General features: G+C 43.2%; 1 protein-coding gene across 2 annotated transcripts in view; it reads right to left on the reverse strand.

Moving 5' to 3' along the window:
- Positions 1–23,709, reverse strand: part of GLIS3 (GLIS family zinc finger 3) — a 437,296-nt gene that overhangs the window by 142,398 nt on the left and 271,189 nt on the right. For both annotated transcript variants that reach the window (XM_040417126.1, XM_040417127.1), the window contains 2 exons: positions 9,885–10,046; positions 6,827–6,937 (listed from right to left, as the gene is read on the reverse strand). In XM_040417126.1, the coding sequence (XP_040273060.1) occupies positions 6,827–6,937; positions 9,885–10,046 (273 nt within the window). The remainder of the gene's footprint in view (positions 1–6,826; positions 6,938–9,884; positions 10,047–23,709) is intronic.

The raw sequence follows: 23,709 nt of genomic DNA on the forward strand, positions 1-23,709 counted from the left end.
CAGGGATCCCCCTGCACTTACTGTTATACCTGGGCGCCGCTCTGTTCGCCCGGTATAGCCTCCGGTATCTTCATAGTTAGGCTCCACCCAGGGGAACCTGACAGCGTCTCTTTCTCCTATGCTGTAGCGCTGGCCAATCGCAGCGCTCAGCTCATAGCCTGAGAGTTTTTTTTTCTCTCTCAGGCTATGAGCTGAGCGCTGCGATTGGCCAGCGCTACAGCATAGGAGAAAGAGACGCCGTCAGGTTCCCCTGGGTGGAGCCTAACTATGAAGATACCGGAGGCTATAATGGGAGAACGGAGCGGCGCCCGGGAATAACAGTAAGTGCCGGGGGATCCCTGGGCGCCGCTCTACACGTCTGTATAGTTAGTTTAGATGTTTTATTCTGGTGAAAGGTCCTCTTTAAGTTAAGTTGCATTTTATTATCACTATTGTTGTCCCCAAGCCAGTGTCATGCTTCCCATGATCACTTATTCAAAGAATGGTGGGCACCAATCTAATATCCTACTTAATATCATACAGAGGGGTGCACACATAAAGGCCCAAATCTTACAACAAGCAAAACGCTCACACAAAAAGAACATTAAAAAAGGCTGGGTTTTGCCCTGATAAGAAGAATCATCCACATCGGTAGTACAATATCAAATGCAGTCAAGCACAGTGCATAATGATACCCAATTTAAGGGATTTTCCAGGGGTATGTTTTTTTTATACATGACTCACATGTGATAAAAAAAATTTTTTTGGAAAAGAAGCCACAGTCACTCTCACCAATCTCCTGCCACTGTTGTATTGTTTTAATCCCTGCTACTTTCCACTTCCTGACCCCAGCACGATATGCCAGAAATGCCAGGAAAGGCCCAATCAGTCAATCACTGGCTAAAGTGGGTCAGTATAACCAGTGATTAGTTGGGAGAAGCAGGGTCTCATCACACTGCATTACCTTTGCTGAGTCCTATCTAAGGCTACTTTCACATCTGCATTTTCCTTTCCGGTTTTGAGGAAAACGCTTCAGTTTTGTCCCCATACATTGTCAATGGGGACAAAAACTGAACAAATTGAAACGGAGTGCACCAGAATGTATTCTGTTCCAGTTTGTTGCGTTCCCATGCCGGAAACAAAATAGTTGCAAACAGTGTTTCTGTGTTTTTTTGTGCGTCATGGGATACTGAACATGCCGGATCTGGCACCAAAAACCACACAAAAAACAGATCCATGTTCATTTTCCTTATAATACAACCAGATCCGTTCTGAACGGATGCAGCCGGTTGTATTATGCAAACTGATACGTTTTCGCTGTGGTTTTGAGATCCCCTGCATACGTTAAAGTAGCCTAAGTGCAGTGCTATCTTTTGTGTCACCCCTATCTCCTCATAGATTGTAAGCTCTTGCAAGCAGACCCCCATTTTATACAGACCTCAGATCAGAAGCCAAATTTATACAGACTCCAAATTTACATAGACCTCAGATCAGACCACAAATCACACCCCAGATTTATACAGACCTCAGATCAGACCCCAAATTTATACAGACCCCAGATCAGATGCTAAATTTACACAGATCCCAGATCATACCTCAAATCTCTACAGACCCCAAATCAGACCACTGCCACCCCCTACAACTCCCACCCAACCCCTCCGTTGGTTAAATGTAGCCTTGAGAGTAGACAAAAGAAAACCTCATTCTTCTTTTTCTAATTATTGACTTGTCTTTTGCTATGTTATTTTTGTACATGAACCCTTGAACTGTAAAGCGCTGCAGAATACGTTGACGCTGTATATATAAAGATTATTATTATTTTTATAAGTGCAGCAAGTAAAAGAGCTGTCCTTTAGTTATAATTAGAGATGAGCGAATTTCACAAAAATTTGCCACAAAGCGCATTTTTTTTGTTAAGTAGCGGGTGCAATGACAGGGAGCTGCGATAGCGCCGCCCCCATCACTGCACCCCTCAGATGCCGCATTCATACATGATTGCGGCATCTGAGTGTACAAACAGTGTGAAATTAACATAAAAAAAAACATTACATCAAACTTACCACGTCCATTTGAGTGCGACGATGCCGGCCGTTACCATCTTGCTTGAAGATTTTGGCCGAAATCACGTGCTGCACGAGATTACGTCATCAGGCCGGCCGGGGTGATGACGTATGGCGTCATCATGCCAGCCGATGTGATGATGTAATATCGCGCCACAAGGGATTTCAGCCGAGATCTTCAAACAAGATGGAGCCTAGCTGCCCTTCGCGCGCAAATGGAGGCGGTAAGTTTGAATTTCAGGATTATTCGATTTGTTGACATGAATCACGAGGAAATTCGGCTTCTAGGCGAATCAAATAATTCCTGAAATTCGGATCAAATTCCACTTCGTGGGATTCGATTCGCTCATCTCTAGTTATAATACTGATTCACATTGCCGGTCTCTGCTATTCTTGTGTACTGTGCTCACAAAGGGAGTTATTATACTGAAATACGCCTATATTAGGTGTAGAAGGTGGCACAACGGTTAGTGGGTGTGGCGTGGGCGGAAGCTGTCTTACATTTAGAATTAGCGCTGGATGCACCAAAGTTATGGAGAGGCCTGCGCCTCTTCATAACTGAGGTGCAACCACTGCCAGCTTAGGGCTTTATTAAGACCAGCATCTTAACTGCCAGTCTTAAGCAAAGTCTCCATTGTGTTCCTATGTGAGATAGCTTCGTACCACTTTTCTGTACCTCCTGCTTTTAAGAGCTGACAGGGGGAAATCTAGCACAAGCAGGAGGCAGAGGAGACAGGCTAAAGTTGAATCTCAAACAATATACTGGAGAGGCAGGCAGTTTGAGTCAGGGGAGCTATAATTGTGCACATTGTAGGACTAATTTATTATATCACTGCACTCCTGCTCCATTGCATAAGGCAGACATGATATCTTCAGCAGCACTCTATGAATGGGTGGAAATACAAAGGGACAAGGAGGATGAAGCTTGATAGTCAAGGGCAGTGTCTGGGAGTTGCCAAGAAGAATTTGATAGATGGTGATATAATCCTGTAGTTCACAGGAAGTCAGCCACACAGGAGAGACTGTCACTATATACTCTATACTTGTAGGCAGACGTGATCACATGCAACAGCTGCTCATAATAAAAGGGTTTAAAATGTATGGATGGAACAAATAACACAATGTATAGATGCAAAAAAAAAAGGTGTATAAGATGAAACAAATAACACAGCTACAACATTGCTGATGACTTGGCATTATGTGTCCAAAAATCTGTTGGAATGATTCTTTAATTAAGCTATTAGTAAGAAATGTAGGACAAGTTAGTTTAGGGGAAGCAAGATCTTTTACATAAGAATCTCATGAAAGTGAGAGCATTGAGAGCATGCTTTTGGAATACATTTTTTTTAAAGATTGGATAGAATACAAATTATTAGCGCAGGCTATTATCTTCTATCACTAATTGCTGTATTACAAGTTTTGCTTAAATTGGGTAACAGAAAATACAAGGGCTAAACAGATATTGTGAAGCATTATAAGCAAAAAAGGCCACAAATTTTGACCACCTCCAAAACTTTCTGTACAGATATAATGGGATATTTAAAGGGGTATTCGAATCACAGACAATGGGGGCATATTGCAAGGATATGCCCCCATTGTCTGATAGGTGCAGGTCACACCCCTGGGACCTGCACCTACGCCGAAAATGGAGCGGAGAGAGCGGTGGCTGAAAGACCCCGGGTTTCTCAGTGTCCGGCCACCGCCAAGTGCTCTCCCCACACAAGTGAATGGGAGCGCAACGCGCTTGCATGGCCACCTTTTCCAATCATTGGCCCCATAGAAAAGAATGGAGGACAGCTGTGCATGCGCAGTGCACCCTCCACCACATTTTCCCGCTCCGTTCTTGGTGTAGGTGGGGGACCCGCACCTACCAGACAATGGGGGCATATTGCTAGGATTGTCTGTGATGGGAAAACCCCTTTAAGTTGTTATGTTAGAATGGCACTGATCCTAAGAAAAAGTTACTCACCTGCTCCCTGCTACTCCCCTCCATTGCCAAGGAACCGGTCTGGATCCCTCTAGTCCCACACCTGTAAACGTCCAGACAGTGTGCCATTGTGACCAATCACTGCCCTCCGGCGTGACGTGTGCCCATGTTGCATGTCACTGCTGGGTTATCTCTGAGTCAAGTGACTGGCTGCAGTGGCGCACATGACCGCATCCAGATGTGTACAGGCTGGGGACCAGAAGGAGCCAGACTGGACCGTCAGTGCTGGAACATACTTTTCTACTTTAGTATCAGCTTTCTATTGGCTGAATTAAAATTGACATAAAGGCTGGAATAACTCTTTACGTAACAGCACTGACTTATGCCAGCCTAGTCCCAAATGTGTCAGAATTTTAGCAGGGCCGCTAGTTATAGATATGTCTTAATATATTCACTGTTAATGTCTACTTGTTGCATGGCGTGTTAACGTATAATTTATTTTCATCCAGTCCTTCAATTCTTATAATTTTTTTAGGACTCACAGGGAACACTGTAACCCTATGATGAAATTGACTTACATGGTTTAATATTTTTGTAAGACTTTCAAATCCTGAAATACTGTGTCTCTACTCTCAAAGTAGATGTTATTGACCGTTTTGGGAACTTTTAGAAAAGATTACATGCAGGACATATTAAATGAATCCATGACTAACAGGCTGTGACAGCCAAAGGGTTCAATCCTTTCAACACAACAGTCCCCCACGGGTGCAGCTATTTATTTCTCTGTTCCTTTATCACCTTGGAATTTTTATGGTTATTTTTTTAAGAATTCACATTTTGTTGTGTAAAACCCCTTTTGTGACCTTATCTCAATTTTCTAATTTAATTAAAGCCATAAATAATCTTTATTCTATCCTAAAAGGTTTAATGTTTCTTACTTTTTATTATTATTGCCTGGAAATATTTCAAATTCCAAAGCTTGATGTGAGCTAACAACCAGGTATAAGTCAGTGAAATGCGATTAAATAGAACAGCACTGCTTGCTATTAGATACTGGTGTATTTTACCATAGTAGAACATGTAAAGCTAAATAAATTGGTTTACATAACAATCAACCCTTGAAAAAAATTTCCATTTCATTTTCAATGTGTTGTCTCAGTTAGATGCTTTTACTGAACACAACTTTGCAGACAAACCATTCATAATTATTTAAGGGAAAACTTTCCATTTACAAAATCCTTCCAGCCTTAGTTTATGATTTATATGCATTGCCACACAAGCATTTGCTCATACAATACATGAGTAAAAGCTAGTTATTGCTGAAATTAATTTAAAGCAAATCCATTACCTGGTACAGCTGATGTAATCCATTTCCTTAGCTGGCGATAATCTCTTTTCCAGTCACTTCATTACCAATGATATTTATGTGTCTATGGGCAGCATTAGCTAGTATTGGTAAACTAACATGGTGTCTTATACTACAGTTAATAAATGTTTTAAAATATTCAAGGCATTGAAAGCTTTTACGGGAGTTCGTGGTTAATGCTCTAGACTGTTTTCTATGGACAAAGCTTTGAGCAAATGATTACACAGAGGCTGTACTCTACTACTACACAGTGGCTCCATGAACTTTCATTTATAACATAATTTATATCTAATTGTACGTTCTAGAGCTTACACTCCATTTCATAATCAGAAAAGCTGTAAAGTATATCATCCATTTAAAAAAACATTTAACACTATCCAAAATCGGAATAGCAAATATTTACCATGATTTCTTATGACCTTCTTCTGGGATAATGTCCCAGTAGATATGTACAGGTCATAAATGTATGTTCTGCACACTGGAATGCAGCCTGGACATAATAAGCTATCTTCGGTATAGGCCCTCATATCGTGGTAAACCATATTGAAGATTTACTACCCTAAATAAATTGTACTTGAATTTAAATGTATAATCAACCAGGTGAAGATACCCCTTAAGACCAAATACACAAACTTGTGTGGAAGTGTATGGAGACACTACAGCTCTCTCTAGGGCAAGTTTCATACCGTACATATGTCATATGATGGATTATTTTCTATGGATTCATGTCCACTTCTTTTTGCCTCCGTAAGAAATTGGAAGGATTCACTGCTACAGTAGAAGACACATGCACTTTAATGGGAACAACTTTACGGTTCCATACAAAACAGGGCTCTTATATGGTCATGTGCATGAGGTCTTAGTTATTAGTGCCATAAGGCATACTTAGGTTAGATTCGTTTTTTTTAGATAAATAGGTTGTCATAGGTTGTCATTTTTGCTATATTCTAAAAAAAAAAGTTCTCATACTGGTTGATTGCTTTCCACTCCAAGTTTTTTAAAGAGTAACTAAATTTTTTTTAAATGTCCCACATGCCCTAAAAATAATTTTTCTAATATACTTTATTAACAGATTTTACCTTTATAAGAAAGAAAAATACACCCAAAGTCCTGATTTCGATAGAGCTTTAAATTCACTATATTCTCACATTGCTGACTTCTCAGCGGTGTACAGTGTACAGATTCCTTGCATTGTGAGGTTGTAGCAATGGGGCTCCCGCGAACAGTGTACGGGCCGGAGCAGCGATTTGAGAATATTGTGAATTTAAAGAGCGGTAGAAATCAGGACTTTGGGTGTCAATTTCTTTAGTAAAAAGGCAAAATCCATTAATAAAGTATATTAGAAAAAATATTTTTTGGGCATTTGGGACATTATTAAAAAAAGTTGAATAAAAGTTTAGTTACTCTTTAAATCAGTCCTTGTTTCCCTGCAGTAAATCAATTTTTCTTCTAGAAACTTGGTAGACACGTATAAGACACTGTTGTAGGCATTACCTTTTTTCTAGCATGCTGATCTTTGGAAGAATGAGCTTTTACGTGCTTTCGTAATGAGCTTGGGTCTGTGTAACGCTTACTGCATCCAGGAATTTGACAAGCATAAGGTTTCTAGAAAAGAAAAAAAGCATAGGGGAATCTGATCACATGACTTCACTGGTAACTACACGTTCACATTTGTTATCAATGAACATTCCCAAAGGTACTTACAGGATAGCAATCATTTGCTCAAGGAGGGATTAGCAAAATCAGATACAGCAGATTAGTGGAGCTGTCTAACAGCAGTGACAGCAGTGACTATCCAGAAAACATTGGTTAGGGATAGAGAAGAATCCTGCCATAGAGACAGAAAAAGTAGGGGAAAAGATTAAGATTTCAAGCAGCATAGAAAGCACTCAGCAGAATATTGATGGACTATAGGTCATAACATTGTGACACAACATCTCTTAGCTGTCACATTATCAACTAAATACAGTTTGAATCAATTAACAGTATTATGGTAGTGTTATGCTGTTGCACAAGGAGCTTAACCCTCAGAAGACCGAGCGATATTCAATTTTTTGCGTTTATGTTTTTCACTCCCTGCCTTCCCAGAGTCATAATTTTTTTATTTTTCCATTAATATAGCCTTATGAGGGTTTCATTCTCCAGGTCAGTACGATTACAATGATAACAAACCTGTATAGTTTTTCTTGCGTTTAAAAAAAAGAAAAAATTAAAAACCTTGAAAAAAATTAATTTTTTCCCCTCGCCATATTCTAACCCCTATAACTTTTATGTAGTTATGCATACGGAGCTGCTTGAGGGCTCATTTTTGGGGGACAATCTGTACTTTTCAGAGATACCACTTTGAAGTGTGCGTGACTTTTTGATCACTTTTTTAAGTGAAGAGTTGAAGTGACACAAAATATGGCAAATTGGCCATTTAAATTTACGTCATTCGCAGTATGGGATTAATATTGTTATATTTTAATAGTACAGGTGTTTTCGCATGTGGCGATGCCCATTATGTTTTTTTTTATTGGTTAAGTATTTTTATTTTGGGGAAAGTGGAGTGATTTGAACTTTTATATATTTATATTTGTAAAAACTTTTAACTGGCACTCATTAGACTACCCATTGTGTTAACTGACAGCTATATAATCATCATTGTACACTTCAATATAACAGTGCTGCCACCTAATGGCCTGTATTGGTATATTCGACTAATAGCTGCCGAAGCCTGCTTGAGGCTTCAGGCTATTAGTACAGTGTAACAGGTTCCCCAGTTACATCCGAGGAATGCTTCCAGACTGCTCAGATGCTGTGGTCACATTTGACCATAGCATCTGAGTGGTAAAATATAGGAGATCAGCCTTTTTGCGCTGGTGCTGGGAATTGGACCCCTACAGACCTGATATTGATGACCTATCCTGAGGATATGCCATCAACATTTATTTCCCCAAAAACGAGCATGTGTAGTGTTTAAACATAGTAATGTATGTAAACTGTGCAAAAAGCTGGTCCTATGGAACTGTTCTTGAGAATAGGGTAGAGGCTTTGGCCTATGCAGATATACTGCCTATTACACAATAGGTTTACCAAACATACAGTACATGTCGACTAAATATGTATTTAGGTGCACATTTGAGAACTTGAAAACACCTTTTTTTTTGTTTAGCAAAGATATGTTGGACATTAGGTCCATAAATCTGAAAATGTACATTGATCCACTTCATACAATAATTGTAAGAGAGTTCTGTTTTCTGCAGCATAGACAATAATGGGGGAAATTATACAATCAACTGATCTTTTGAGGTCATTTTAATAAATGATCCTTACAACTTAACTACTGTATTTTATTATCATGTTTATGCCACAAGTGACTGCAGTAACAGAGATATAGAAACATATGTTATTTTGTAAATAGTGACCTTATGTCTAATTATTTTGCATACAATTTAACTTTTTTAATTCAACAATTCCTGGTTCACTCTGCTTCCATCTAAGATGGCCAACAGGTTGTCAGGCTACCCTATGAACCATGTGTTGTGGTTGTCTTAGACGCACTCCCCTGCTGTCAAATGGACCAACACTGATTACACCAGTCCAGTGTCTTTCCTGTCTGTGTCCTGTGACCAGTGTCATCAGCAGGTGGCAGTGTGTGAGATGCTGGTGGCCATCTTAGGTTAAAGCAGAGTAAATAGGTGGAACCATGGTACTATGACTCAGGAGGAGGCCACCATCTACATATGTTGAAATACTGTTTAGAAATGCATAAAACAGCATAATATCCAACGATACAATCATACCAACATCAGAAGATTTGTAAGATTAAAGATCAGCAAGTGTTTTCATGTGCAGTGCTGCTTCGTTGTCAATGACCACTGTCATTTACCATGTATAATTGGCAAGATACTTAGAACTAAAAATACTAGTGCAATATATCTGTCATAATGTACCATAATGTTGTGGCACTAAAAATCCACAGTGTGATCACAATAAAAATCCCTGCCCTGATCTGGTCAACGGTAGTGTCAATGCTTCTAGGATATGTAATTTAAATGGAACCTGTTACCATGAAATAGCAGTGTACTCTGCGGGCAGCATGTTATAGAGCAGGAGGAGCTGAGCAGATTGATATGTAGTTTTGTGGGGAAAGATTCAGTATAATTTATAATTTATTTATTTAAATCCTGCTTATTCTGGTCTTTGAGATCAAGGAGCGGTCCTATCAGTGATTGACAGCCTTCCCTCTATGACTCTGAATACAGAGATCGCTATCAATCACTGATAGGACCGCCTCCTTGACTTCAGAGCCCAGAATGAGCAGGAATCTAAATGAATAAATTACTAATTTTACTCAATCCTTTCCCAGAAATCTATATCAATCTGTTTAGCTTCTCCTGCTCTATAACATGCTGTCTGTAGAGTTGACTGTATTTTCATGTTAACAGGTTCCCTTTAAATGGAAAATTCCAACTGCAGAAGAATGGTTATAAAAAGCTTAGAGAGATGGCAACTGTGTGGGTGTCTTTTCTTGCAGAACAAGCTGATTATTTTATGTGTCTTTCCTTACAGTATCCAGGTGTGTCCTTTGATGCTTGGCCCGATCGCTGGAATTGCTGAAAGCCTTTTGACAGCCAGGATGCTGGCAAAGGTACGGCTTCTCTCCTGTGTGACTCCGTAAGTGAATCTTTAGATTTTCAAGTCTTGAAAACGCTTTCTTGCACCCTTCAAACTGTAGAGAGAAATAAAATACAGAGGAATGTTCCTTTTTTTCACTCCTTAAACACATTTTATCTTGTTTTTGAAACTCCAGGGCATGGTTTAGGAGTTACTGTTTCATCAGTGTTATAAAAAATTATTTCTAGTGTCTTGTTACAAAAGGATCATACCTTTTCTGAAATCTGGCATACCTATGTAATTATCGCCACTGCCAATTTTAAAGACGGACCATACAAACTTCAGTAATTTTCGAGAAATGTATTTGCTGGAAGTTTCAGACCATCTTAAGTTTACAATGCTATGGCAGAAATAGCAGTGTGTATTTGAACAGAAGCTATGAATCCATTTTCCAAGCAATGATTTTAAGCACATAATACTAGAAGTCACATGTGTTGTAGCTATGAAATGACCGGAACACAGTCATAGTGTAGTTGAGAGCACAGTATAGCTGAGGACATTATTGTCAGGACTACATGAGGAACATACAGTATGTATGCCTACTTTTTTAAAGTTGTTCCTGAAATGTGCAGCTCTCTCACTGCCTTTTGAGTTGCAGTTTTTCTGAAAATCAGTTTTTGTAGATTACATTTTTAGATTAGTGTTTGATCAGTTATGGGCAATCTTGCAAAAAATAAAATAAAAAAAGTCTTAGAAACATACCCACATTCACACTGAAGACCCTCACAATCTAGCAAAATTTCATAAAAGAAAAAGATGAGCTACTATAGCGTCACTAGAAGCTTGGAGACAAATAATAGCCAGGCCTTCCTTCACTTGGAGCAAGAATTCACTCAGCTACTGTACTTAAGCCTTGTATTTAAATACCATAGCCAAGGCAGAGAATGGGATGAGGGATTTGCATGCCCTGCTGAATGTGGTATCTTGTGTGTCATAGCAAGTGGAATTATTACAAAAAAATAAGTTTTACAAAAAATTTATTGAAAGGAAAAACACTGCATGAGCCGATTAAGAATTGTGTTTGTATCCCCCTACTTATTAAAATAGTGAAAATGAAAGTGCAGCCATTTCTGTGCCATGAATCCCTAACCTTAGGACTTTTATGGCATATCTAGTGCACGTCATAGACTTATTTGTTGGAAAGCTTTCACCCCTTTGCAAATATTCTGTATGAACCATGATCCTAGCATCTACTTAGGTTTCCATGTGAACATCAAAAATTCCATTCCCGCAGGCTTAAAATTGTTAATGGTAAAATGAATTGGTGTGGTTGTCCTTATAGATAAATACTGGTCTACCTAAGGGTACGGCCACGCAGTCAGGTTTCCTCATGCAGAAAGCAAAAATCAGGAGTGGATCATAAAAGTAATGAAAGCATAAAGGACGGATGCGGCTTCTCTTTTTTAAATTCACTCCTGGCTTTCACTCCTGCATCAAGAAACTTGAACGTGTGGCCGTACTGTAATTGTTTCTATTCATGGGAACCTGGTTCTCTGGCTAGTTTCATTCCCTTAACGGTAATTTGCCTAAACAAAAGAAGAAACTGTATGCCTCTGTCACTTGAACATTTCCATGTGCCAGAAGACATTAACAATTACGAACATCTGCATTTCCTACAAAGTGGTTTTCTAACAATAATATAATACACAATAACAATGTCTTAATATGATGTTTCTTTTACTGCTATGAAAAAGAGGAGACATATTACATACTATAAACTTGTAGTCTGCATTTTCTTTCACCAGTTTTCCCCACTGCAGGCTTGGTTGTATCTAGAATGCATGGAGTCCTAGGAGAATTCAGGCCTGTCCCTTACAACCCAGGTCTACCACCTCAGCAACCCTTACCCGAAACCTAACACACACAAAACCCCCTTAACCCCTTCCTACCCTGCAATGTAATAGTAAATTATGGGAAGTACATACTTTCCATAAGCCACTGTACTATTACGGTGCATTGTTGGCTTAGGCTTGGGAGCTGTGCTTGCGCCATTAATAGTGGACATCAGCTGTATAATACAGCTTGCACCCTACTCTTATTGCCAGGAGTGGAGATAACTCCTATACACATGTAGTGTACGGGAACTGTAATACCCGTCACTACCAATGTGTCACTTGGTGTGCTGTCGTCCCTCCTAATTATGGGGAAGTTGTTAGATGTCAGTTTTATAAAATGTCATGTAATGTAATGCATGTATTTCCCTGTTGCTATGAAACTTGCAAGTACAGGCCGGCTAGGGGTGTCATTCCAGCTCTTAGGCATTAGAGGGAGCTAGGGAGCCCTAGTTTATATAAGGGCCAGACAAGGAAGGGAAAGTCAGTGTAACCTGATCTAGTGTGGAGTGCAGAAGTCAGTCTAGACCACAGCTCAGAAGTTTCTAGAGCCTGAGGAAGTGTCCAGAAGCTGAGAGAGACAGAGGCAAAGATCAGGAAAGCCAGAGGTACTCAGAAAGACAGAGGAGGTACTCTTATAAAGCTATAGCCAAGGATATAAAGCCAGAATTAGGTTAATGGGCCTTGGTGAAGAATTGCTGTATTCCAGGAACAGACAGAATTAGAGTGCAAGCTCCTGTGCTGCAAGTCCTGTGTTCAACACTCTGTAATTACCCTGCTATAACTGAATTGCCTGCATCGACCGAATTGCAAAATCGACTGTATGCTTAGGAACTGCATTTCCTATATTGTCTCTGCTTGCAAAACTACTAAAGTTGGAGTTCTGTTTTAAGACTACGTTTCCTCAATTTATTCCTGCATCCGCAAACGGCGTGCCACCGTTTACTTGGCACTGGCGTCACGAACTATTTCTACCTATACCTGCCCTTGCAGAGAGTCAGCTGTACCAGGTTAGTGTATATTGCACTACATCACCCAGAAACACCTATTGCACACAACTTGAGTACGCTGCACTTCTCTTTTGGCGTTCCACGAACAGGATACGCACGCTTTCTAGTGCAAGAAGCGTGAACTTTGTGCCTTATACAGTTGCCCTGTGACCAAAGTGACAATTTTCCTGTTTTATTCAAGTGGACTTTGTGGACTGAAAATCGTATCCAAAGTGTACCAAAAACCTCTAAAAAGCGCTGTGCAGTGTTGCGCTACCCAGAGGAAGAAAATCGCCGCATTGGAGTGTGGTTTTGTGGACTTTTTACAATCCTGCTTGCTGTCAGTGAATGGACAGCGTTTTGCTAAAGATGGCCACCGGCTGCCTGGAGTAAAGTTTCCCGCGCCGCTGAGGACATTCGTGGGCGGATCCCTGCAAAGACACAGAGAGTCCCGCCCCTCTTCATCATCGCACCGCTGCGGCCCTGCTTCTCCTGCGTCCCCGCGGGCTCAGGACGTCCGGAACCTCGCGAGACTTGGCCTGCGCAAGACCAGCGATACCGGTAAGCACTTGTAACCGGAGGGAAGGGGATTGTTCCGGCCCCTTTAGTCGCCAGCGGCCACCTCTCAATAGACTACCATGTCAGAGCCAGGAGTGCCTGAGCAGCCGGCCCCGGGAGAGCTTGCGGCTCCTAATCATCCTACAGCCCCCAGCATGATGCCCTTTACCATGCCTTACTATTTCGGGGCCCCATGGTTCCCCCGCTACAGGGGAGAGACCCATACCCTAAGGGACTTTAAAGAAAAGTTGCTGGCACTATTCCGATTGTACCCTATAAATGCCGACCAGCAAATGGAAATCATGCTGGCGCAACTGGAGGGAGCTGCCCGCAGGGAAGTGTTATCATGGCGTGCTACTGAGCGGAGTACTCTAGAACAGATATTCACCCGCCTCAGAGCCACTTTTGAAACTAGGACTGCCTCAGAGATAAAGATGCACTTCTTTGGCAAGAAACAGAAGTCCGGTGAGTCCCTCCGTGACTTTGCCCTATCACTTCAGGAGGCTTTAGAGGCTGTAATCCAGATAGATCCCAAAGAGGCTGATAACCGGGACCAGACCCTGAGGGAACAATTTATCAACGGGGTGTCTAGTGAACAAATAAGGACCCAGTTAAAGATGCTGTCCGCCCAGCACCCTAACAGTGCCTTTCTGGACTTTAAAGAACTGGCTATAAAAATTCTGGGGTCCACAGTATCTCCTGAGTTGAGCGCCCTATCTGAGTCATCAGCCTGCAAGCCAAAACCGCTTGTCACTAACCGAGCTGAGGCCGGCCAAGCTGTTCAAGTGTCAGCTACTGATACTATTGCCATGCTGACAGAGCAAGTAAATCACCTCACTAAAAGTCTAGAGAAAGTGTGCAGAAAAATAGAGGAATGGGAAAAACCCATAATGCTAGAAGAAGAATTCCTGTCACCTCCTAGGCCGTTCCCACCTCCTTACCAAGAGACTCACCCCAGGGATCCTGGGAGGCGTAATAGAGGTCGCAAGAGGCCCGTGTGTACATACTGCAAAAAGCTGGGACACACAGAATCCACGTGCTGGCAGTTAAACGGGCAACCCCTGAGGCTGAGGACCACCCCTCGGGAGGTAGAACACTAGGTCCAGAGGATCCAAATTGGATGCCACGTTATGTAGGATCCCATCCTAAAATCAATATAGAGATCAACGGGGTCCCCTTTGAAGCCCTATTAGATACTGGGTCTCAGGTCACTACTATTCAGCTGCCTGCATTTGAAAAGTTCTGGGACACCAACCAGTTGACCCAACCGCCTGAATCCTGGGTGGAAATTATCGCCAGCAATGGCAAACCAGTAAAGGTTCATGGATACTGGGAACCCACCCTGCAGGTGGGAGAAGTAACCCTGCCTCAACAGGGAGTGATCGTAGTACAGGCCGGTGACAGAGGAGGACATCCTGTCATTCTAGGCACCAATGTTTTCAAAAACTGTTATTCAGAAATACTTGCTGTATTACATCAGACTTTGCCCACTGCTTCCTCTGCATCCAGGAGGGTGATTCAAAAGACTATTACAGTGTTAAGTGCCCAGCAGAGGTTTGCTAATGGGAAAGGAGAAATTTGTACTGCCAGGATCCGTGATATTAAGCCTGTGACTTTGCCTCCTAATTCTCAAACTCTTTTGTGGTGTCGTGCTGTCCTGGGAGTCGAAGGCCGAGATTATCCAGCCCTGGTGGAACCAATCCAGATGGAGGATTACCCTTATGTGAGAGCTGCCAAGTGCCTGGTGAACGTCTCCCAAGGTAAAGTACCTGTCCGTCTGATTAATCTGAGTAATCATCCTGTTGCGCTTACTAAGCATTGCCCTGTTGCCCAGCTGTCCCAGGTGTCCTTCCAAGACATCATTCGTCTTCCAGTGACAGAAAAGCCGCCAGCTGCAGACAGCAGATGTTCGCCGGTGACCCAGCCACAAGTGCCCTGGTGGGAAGAGCTCCATGTAGGGGACGAGACTACCCCCCAACATCAACAAGAAGGGATTCTACAGCTTGTCAAGGAGCACCACCAGGCCTTCAGTAAGCATGCTACTGACTATGGAGAGGTTAGTGTCATACAACACACCATACCTACTGGCTCTCATCCTCCTATCAAGGAGAGATACAGACCCTTACCACCTACTTCATATCAGACTGTAAAGGAAATGATCCAAGAAATGAAAGACTCTAATGTGATCCGGGACAGCCGTAGTCCGTGGGCTGCACCCCTGGTTCTTGTAAAGAAGAAGGACGGTAGTATCCGTTTCTGTGTGGATTATAGGAAAATTAATCAAATAACCCACAAAGATGCATACCCACTGCCCCGCATTGAGGAGTCACTAACTGCTCTGGGCTCCTCTGCCTATTTCTCCACATTGGACTTGACCAGTGGCTACTGGCAAGTACCCATGGCCCCTGCAGATAGAGAAAAGACTGCCTTCACTACTCCCATGGGCCTGTTCGAATTCAATTGTATGCCGTTCGGGCTATGTAATGCCCCAGGAACTTTCCAGAGACTAATGGAACGGTGTTTGGGTCACAAAAACTTCGAAACAGTGCTGCTGTATCTTGATGACGTCATTGTGTACTCAAAAACATATGAGGACCATCTGAAACATTTGGCAGAAGTATTTGAAATCCTTATCAAATATGGCTTGAAGGTAAAGCCATCCAAGTGTCACCTGCTCAAACCTGCAGTAAGATACCTGGGGCATATAGTAAGCGGAGAGGGAGTGCAACCTGACCCTGATAAATTAGCAGCTGTCCGTAATTGGCCGGTTCCTACTACCGTCAAAGAGGTGAGGAGTTTCCTTGGTTTTGCCGGCTACTATAGACGTTTTATCCCCCATTTTGCTCAAATAGCTGATCCTATCCAGGAACTCTTGAGGGGGCAACCCAAAAAGAGTCCTAGAACTCCTGTGCCCATTGAGTGGAATGAGAAAAGAGAGATAGCGTTCAAATTGCTAAAAAAGAAACTGACCGAGCCTCCTGTGTTAGGTTATCCAGATTATAGCAAGCCTTTCCATCTTTATACCGATGCTAGCAAGCGAGGCCTGGGAGCTGTGTTAGCCCAGATCCAAGAGGGAAAAGAGAGAGTGATAGCATATGCAAGCCGCTCCCTGAAAGGAGCTGAGAAAAATGACCAGAATTATAGTTCCTTCAAACTAGAGTTCCTGGCATTAGTGTGGGCGGTGACAGAAAAATTCAAGGATTATCTAGCCGCCACCCCGTTCATTGCATTCACTGACAATAACCCTCTGGCACATCTCAATACAGCTAGATTGGGGGCCTTGGAGCAGAGATGGGCCTCTCGCCTTGCCAACTATAATTTCTCTGTAAAGTATCGTGCTGGACGTACTAATGATAACGCTGATGCTTTATCCAGGCTTCCCACAGAGACAGCTCCTGATGATGTGCGAGATGCTTGGGAAGATGTAGAGATGCCGGCTTTCTATAACAAATTTGCTCAACAGGATCAGGCTCGAGCTACCAATAACAGAGCTGCAGTTCCTTCACCCTCCAGTAGGCCTGAACCTAAAGAAGAAAGGTGGGTGAAACTACAGTCTGAAAGTAGAGTGCTGGGTGAGTTGTTGGACTTCATTACTAGTGGCAGAGCCCCTGAGAGGATTCGGCGTAAGAGTGCAGATCCTGAGCTCATCAAACTGTGGAGACAGCGCCATCAACTCTTCATACAAAAGGGCCTATTGCTACGGAGAAGCCTAGACCCAGTGTCCAACGAAAGAGTACACCAGATTCTCATACCCCGACGAGATGCAGGTATGGTGTTGGAGATGTACCACAATCAATCCGGTCACTTTGGGGTCCAAAAGACTGAAGCTACTATCCGCCAGCGGTTTTACTGGGTAGGCATGAGAGAAGACATGGAGAAGTGGTGTCGAGAGTGTGTAGCCTGTGCCTTGAAACGAAGTGAGCACCATGATCAGAGGGCACCACTGAGACCCATTGTAAGTACTCGTCCTCTTGAACTTGTCGCCATCGACCATGTAAAACTGGAGCCTAGTCGCTCAGGGTATGCTTATGCCATGACTATTATTGACCATTTCACAAAGTTTGTTGTAGCAGTGCCTGTGAGAGACCAGACAGCCAAGACTACAGCCGAAATGTTCTGGAAGCACTTCCTCCTGCCCTATGGATGTCCAGAAAAGATCCTCACCGATCAAGGACCTGCTTTTGAGTCCCATCTGTTCCATGAACTGTGCCGCTTACACAACTGTAAGAAGATCCGGACGACGGCCTACCATCCTCAAGGTAACGGATTATGTGAAAAAATGAATCAGACCTTGATAGAGATGCTGAGGGCCGTGCCTCCTGAGAACAGAGGAGATTGGCCCAGTCTGTTGCCACAGCTCATGTTCACATACAATCATACCATACATTGTTCCACCGGGTATACCCCTTTTTACTTGATGTTTGGGCGCCAAGGAACATTGCCTGCTGATCATTCATTGGACATACATGTGCCTGATTGCATTAACCCATTACCTAACACCGACTGGGTTGCTGAGCACCAAAGGCGATTAGATGCAGCCAAAGCCATTGTTCAGGAACGTATGGACCTTGCTAGAGACCGACAGCAGAGAGACTATGATCAGGCAGCCCATGCAGAACCCTTGACCATAGGGGCCGTGGTATGGTTAAAGAATAACCGTCGTACCAGCAAATTGGACAGTAAGTGGGAGCGAAGTCCCTATGTTGTCACTGCAATCCCAAATGTTGAAACTCACACTTATGAGATCACCCGGGAAGACAAGGGATCCCAAATTGTACACCGAAACCGGTTGAAGCTCTGCCTGACACCAGAACCTAGTGCCGAGAGTTCCGGATCTGAATATCCTGTGTCAGAGTCAGCAATACAGCCCGATGATCCTATGCAGGCTGTCAGTGACCTAAGGTATGACGCTGATCCCATGCATTGGCTTCTGACACCTTGGTTGAACTTGCTGGTGCCTGCTCCGGCACCTATTGCGTCTTCACCTCCAGAAGAGCCGGTGCAAGATGCTCCGGATCCAGTTCCCCCTCTCGTGGATATTGTTGTTCCTGTTGTTCCAGTTGTTCCTGACCGAGGTCTCACGGATGGAGACCCTCCTGTTGCTCCTCTCCCTTCTACCTCGTTGCTAAGGGAAGAGGAGACCCCTGTTTTGAGAAGGTCTACCCGGATGACCAGGGGACGCCCACCAGTCCGTTTAGGAGACTTTGATTATTCTGGTGGTGTCTCCTCCCAAACAGTTGCCACGGGCAATACCTTACTTGACATTTGTGCGCAAGAATGGACTCCTCCACGTGAGCCCTTGCCTGTGATACACCCACGGGAAACTCCTGGGTAGTTCCGTTATTATGCTGTCATTTTATTGTGCAACTTCATACTAAGGAAATGTGCCCAGAGATGGACTCCACCGCATGAGAGCCTCTGTGATTTAATAAGAAATAGCCTGGGTACGGACTCATGTTTGTTCTTTGAGCCTCCAAGAACTTTTATACTGTTTTATCCATTTTGCTGTTCTATCATGGACTTATTCATTGTCATGGACTATCCTGGTTCTAATGTTACGCTGTGCCAGGTCAGCGCCCCCGTTCCATTCACTATCCTGAGAGAAGAGAACGACGCCCCTTGTCACTACCCTGCACCTTTGCCAATTGGACCTGATGTAAATGTAAATGCAGATTAATTACCTGTATGTATGCCTGCATGTCTCTTTTTCTATTTCAGGTAGAGATTCCAGTTGGGAGACCCATGATGGAGTACGAGGTCGTACTCAGCTTAAAGCAGTGGGGTATGTAGTGTACGGGAACTGTAATACCCGTCACTACCAATGTGTCACTTGGTGTGCTGTCGTCCCTCCTAATTATGGGGAAGTTGTTAGATGTCAGTTTTATAAAATGTCATGTAATGTAATGCATGTATTTCCCTGTTGCTATGAAACTTGCAAGTACAGGCCGGCTAGGGGTGTCATTCCAGCTCTTAGGCATTAGAGGGAGCTAGGGAGCCCTAGTTTATATAAGGGCCAGACAAGGAAGGGAAAGTCAGTGTAACCTGATCTAGTGTGGAGTGCAGAAGTCAGTCTAGACCACAGCTCAGAAGTTTCTAGAGCCTGAGGAAGTGTCCAGAAGCTGAGAGAGACAGAGGCAAAGATCAGGAAAGCCAGAGGTACTCAGAAAGACAGAGGAGGTACTCTTATAAAGCTATAGCCAAGGATATAAAGCCAGAATTAGGTTAATGGGCCTTGGTGAAGAATTGCTGTATTCCAGGAACAGACAGAATTAGAGTGCAAGCTCCTGTGCTGCAAGTCCTGTGTTCAACACTCTGTAATTACCCTGCTATAACTGAATTGCCTGCATCGACCGAATTGCAAAATCGACTGTATGCTTAGGAACTGCATTTCCTATATTGTCTCTGCTTGCAAAACTACTAAAGTTGGAGTTCTGTTTTAAGACTACGTTTCCTCAATTTATTCCTGCATCCGCAAACGGCGTGCCACCGTTTACTTGGCACTGGCGTCACGAACTATTTCTACCTATACCTGCCCTTGCAGAGAGTCAGCTGTACCAGGTTAGTGTATATTGCACTACATCACCCAGAAACACCTATTGCACACAACTTGAGTACGCTGCACACATATGACCTGTGCTGACTGCATTTACAGTAGGTGATTAAAGAGGGCTTCCTCTCTCACCTTACATTCACTTGTACTATTGATTTATTCAAAGTGTGCTCAAAGTACAGTCCAACAGCGGCATATAAGATATAGGGGGTGCAAAAGCAGTACTTTCACCCATGCCCTGAAGACTCCACCAGTATTTTAAATGACTCAGGGCTGATTAAAGCCCTGCTGAAGATTTTGCATTTGGGTACAGAATCCTCTAATTACTTCTCTGCGGCCCAATCAACCACACAGATTCCAGAACTTTCAGTTTCTCTTGGGGTTTATTGCCCACTTTTACAATACATTTTGATTGGCAATAATATAAGCTCTGTGTTACAAGATTAACAACATCCCCACATGATCTTTTCACCACCACCTGAACCTGAACAATCTGCAATGAACCGATTGCAGGGTATAACCCTCTGCGTCAGAACTAAGCGAAGACTATTGTTGGTCTTTACTTCGTTTTCTAGTCTTCATCATCTGTTAATGATAAAACAACATTGCTAATGGGCAACATGCTCAGCATTGTATTGTGAGCCTCAATAAGATGACTTGTTTATGGTGTAATTGAAAGGGGTAATTAGACTACGAGGGGCTTAGTCATTTTAACTTAAAATCATATAGAACATTTTTTCCAATTACTTATAGATGTAGCCAAGCTAAAATTGACTCTGATAACACATATCACAGTGGTAGGCTACTTTTACACTTGCGTTGTTGTTTTCCTGTATTGAGATCTGGCAGAGGATCATCATGCATTCTGAATGGAAAGAGATTAGTTTAGGATACATCAGGATGACTTCCGTTCTGTCAGCATTCCGTTTTCTTTAACCCCTGACTGCCCACTAACTACTGTATATACGTCCCCACATACCCCGTGCAGATACATATATAAATGGTCAGGAAGCCCTTTAATCATAGCGTCGAACAGTGCCTGCAATCTAGCAGGATGGGTGCTGGCTGTCAGACACAGCGGGGACCCTGAGCATAGGACAGGAGAGGTTTATTGCCACTTCTGCCTTCTTCAGTGTCAGCAGGAGAGCAGTACATGAGAGCAGGGAGGGAGAGCAGAAAGCCGCTGAGGACTTCCCCTGTTAGTCCCAGTGGTCACGTGACAGGGGCAGGAGCAGAGTTGCATAGTCTAAGGAGACCCGACTGTGTGTAATGCCCCCACAGGGGGCTGTTTTCGCCTATAACTGGAGCTCCTGTGGATGCCCTAGTTACCGTGGAAACAGTGGGGAAAAAAAGTCAGTGTCCTTCAGAGGTCTTTTAATGACCTCATGGGGGACATATTATCTGCCAAAAATAAATGTAAATATAAGTAAAAAAATAAATAAAATGAAAAATTCAAATAAAAGAAAAAAAATAAATAAAATGAAAAATTCAAATAAAAGAAAAAAAATAATGCAGTCGCTAACGGAAACTGCCACCATAGTTTACTCAAACCTATACAAGTTATCTATCAAAACGATCATCACAAACTAGGGAACCCATTGCAATAATTAATTTTTGCACCAGTTGTAATATTTAATAAATAAAAAGCTATCATTTAAAAAAATGACAGGTGAGTTGATTTCAGCGGTCTGTCATTTATAAGTTAAAAGTAAGTGGTTGCCGAGAACCAACATCACAATCATTGCAGACTGGGCCTGGAAAAGAGTCAAGGCCACCTGAGAAGAGTCATGGTTATTCATGAATTCCTGCTCTCCCGTCCACCTGCTGATGACTGACAGTCTCCTACCTAGTTTTCTCCCTTTCCCTCTAGGAGAGAACTGCCAATCATCAGCAGATGGGCGGGAGAGCAGGAGATTATGGATAACCATGACTCTTCTCAGGTAGATGTGACTCTTTTCCAGGCCTGTACTGCAATGATTATAATGCTGGTTCTCGGCAACCACTTACTTTTAGCTCATAAATGACACACCGCTGAAATCAGCATGTCTGTCACTATTTTATGCTGCCCTCAGTGAGGTCAGCATAACGTTGATAACAGGTTCCCTTTAATAAAAATTAGCGTTTTTCCCCAAAATTAAAAAACATCACAAAAATTATTTTAGCAGTCGCTGACGAAGTGGAATTCGATCCGAATTTCAGGAAAAATTCCATTTGCAACGAATGCGAATTTCCTCGCGCTTCATGGTAACGAATTGCAATTTTCCTAAATTGACGGCTATACGTGTAAGGACTGAGGACATGGTGCAAGGAACTCTGGGAAGGCCGGATCACCCAGACTGACATGCCTGCATGCAGCCAATTAGCAGCCAGACAGCTCTGTGATGTCACAGCCCTATAAATATGTCGGCCATCTTAAGTCAGACATTTTCCAGCGTTCAGAGTGCAGGGACAGATGTGTGAAGGCGCTAGGGATAGCAAGTGGAAAAACGATTTTGGAAAAAAAATGACAAAAAAAACTATTTATAAGTGCAGAGAAAGGATAGTAATCATTTCACAGCATCTTGTGCAGGGAGAGACGTCAGAAGGCACTAGGGACATTGATAGCTACAGGGCGATGAGGAAGATGAGACAGAGGACCGGGACACACCGTGGCAGTATGCAGTGGAGATGAAGGCAGGGAGTCCCTCTGAGTCACTTGCACAAATGGCACCATGCATGCTCTCTTGCTTGCGTAGTGACAGCCGAATTGTCACCATTCGGCAGAGGGATGAGTTCTGGCTCTACACCTTGTTGGACCCTCGCTACCGGTCCAGAATGGGGGCCTTTTTTACACCCACTGAGAGGGAGGACAAAATGAACTACTACAGAGACATCCTATGCCCTCTGCGCTCATGTTACACTGCCATGAGTCTACAGTCGCTGATAAGTAGCTTTTCTTCAACCGCATAGTGAAGAAACTTCTCACCAGCAGCAGCAGCAGCAGGTAGACCTGGAGCATGACCTGAACCAGCAGGTGGTGGCATACTTGGACAGTACCCTGCCACCCAACATTGAAGATCCGCTGGACTACTGGGTAGCCAAATTGGATTTGTGGCCGCAACTAGCAGAGTTTGCCCTGGAAAAGCTGTCCTGCCCGGCCAGTAGTGAGGCATCAGAGCAGATTTTTTGTGCTGCGGGGGCCATAGTTACCCCAAGGAGAACTCGCCTGTCCACCCAAAATGTGGAGAGACTGACCTTTGTCAAGATGAATCAGGCATGGATCAGCCAGGATTTCCAACCACCAATTCCTGATGCATCAGACTAGATCATTCATGGTGCCACACATCAGACTAGATCATCCATGGTGCCACACCAACACTTTGATAAAAGAGACCGGTTTCTTCTGGCTACCTGCCTCAGCTACTACTGTGATGCCACACATCTGATGACAAGTGTTCCTTATTTCACCCACCTGAATCTGTTACCGAGTCACTTTGTGGTCTCCTGATCTCCAAACTATGTCACCTTGCCAATCTCTGGTCTCCTGATGCTGCCACCAACTCCAAATTATATCACCTTGCCACTCTGTGGTCTCCTCATGCTGCTGCCATATCTACACTAGGTCACCTTGCCACTCTGTGGTATCCAGCTGCTGCCATCTCCACATTATGTCACCTTGCCACTCTGTGGTCTCCTCATGCTGCTGCCAACTCCACACTATGTCACCTTGCCACTCTGTGGTATCCTCCTGATGCTGCTGCTACTGCCATCTCCACACTATGTCACCTTGCCACTCTGTGGTCTTCTGAT

This window comes from Bufo bufo, chromosome 2 (assembly GCF_905171765.1).
Source record: "Bufo bufo chromosome 2, aBufBuf1.1, whole genome shotgun sequence".
NCBI lineage: Eukaryota > Metazoa > Chordata > Amphibia > Anura > Bufonidae > Bufo > Bufo bufo.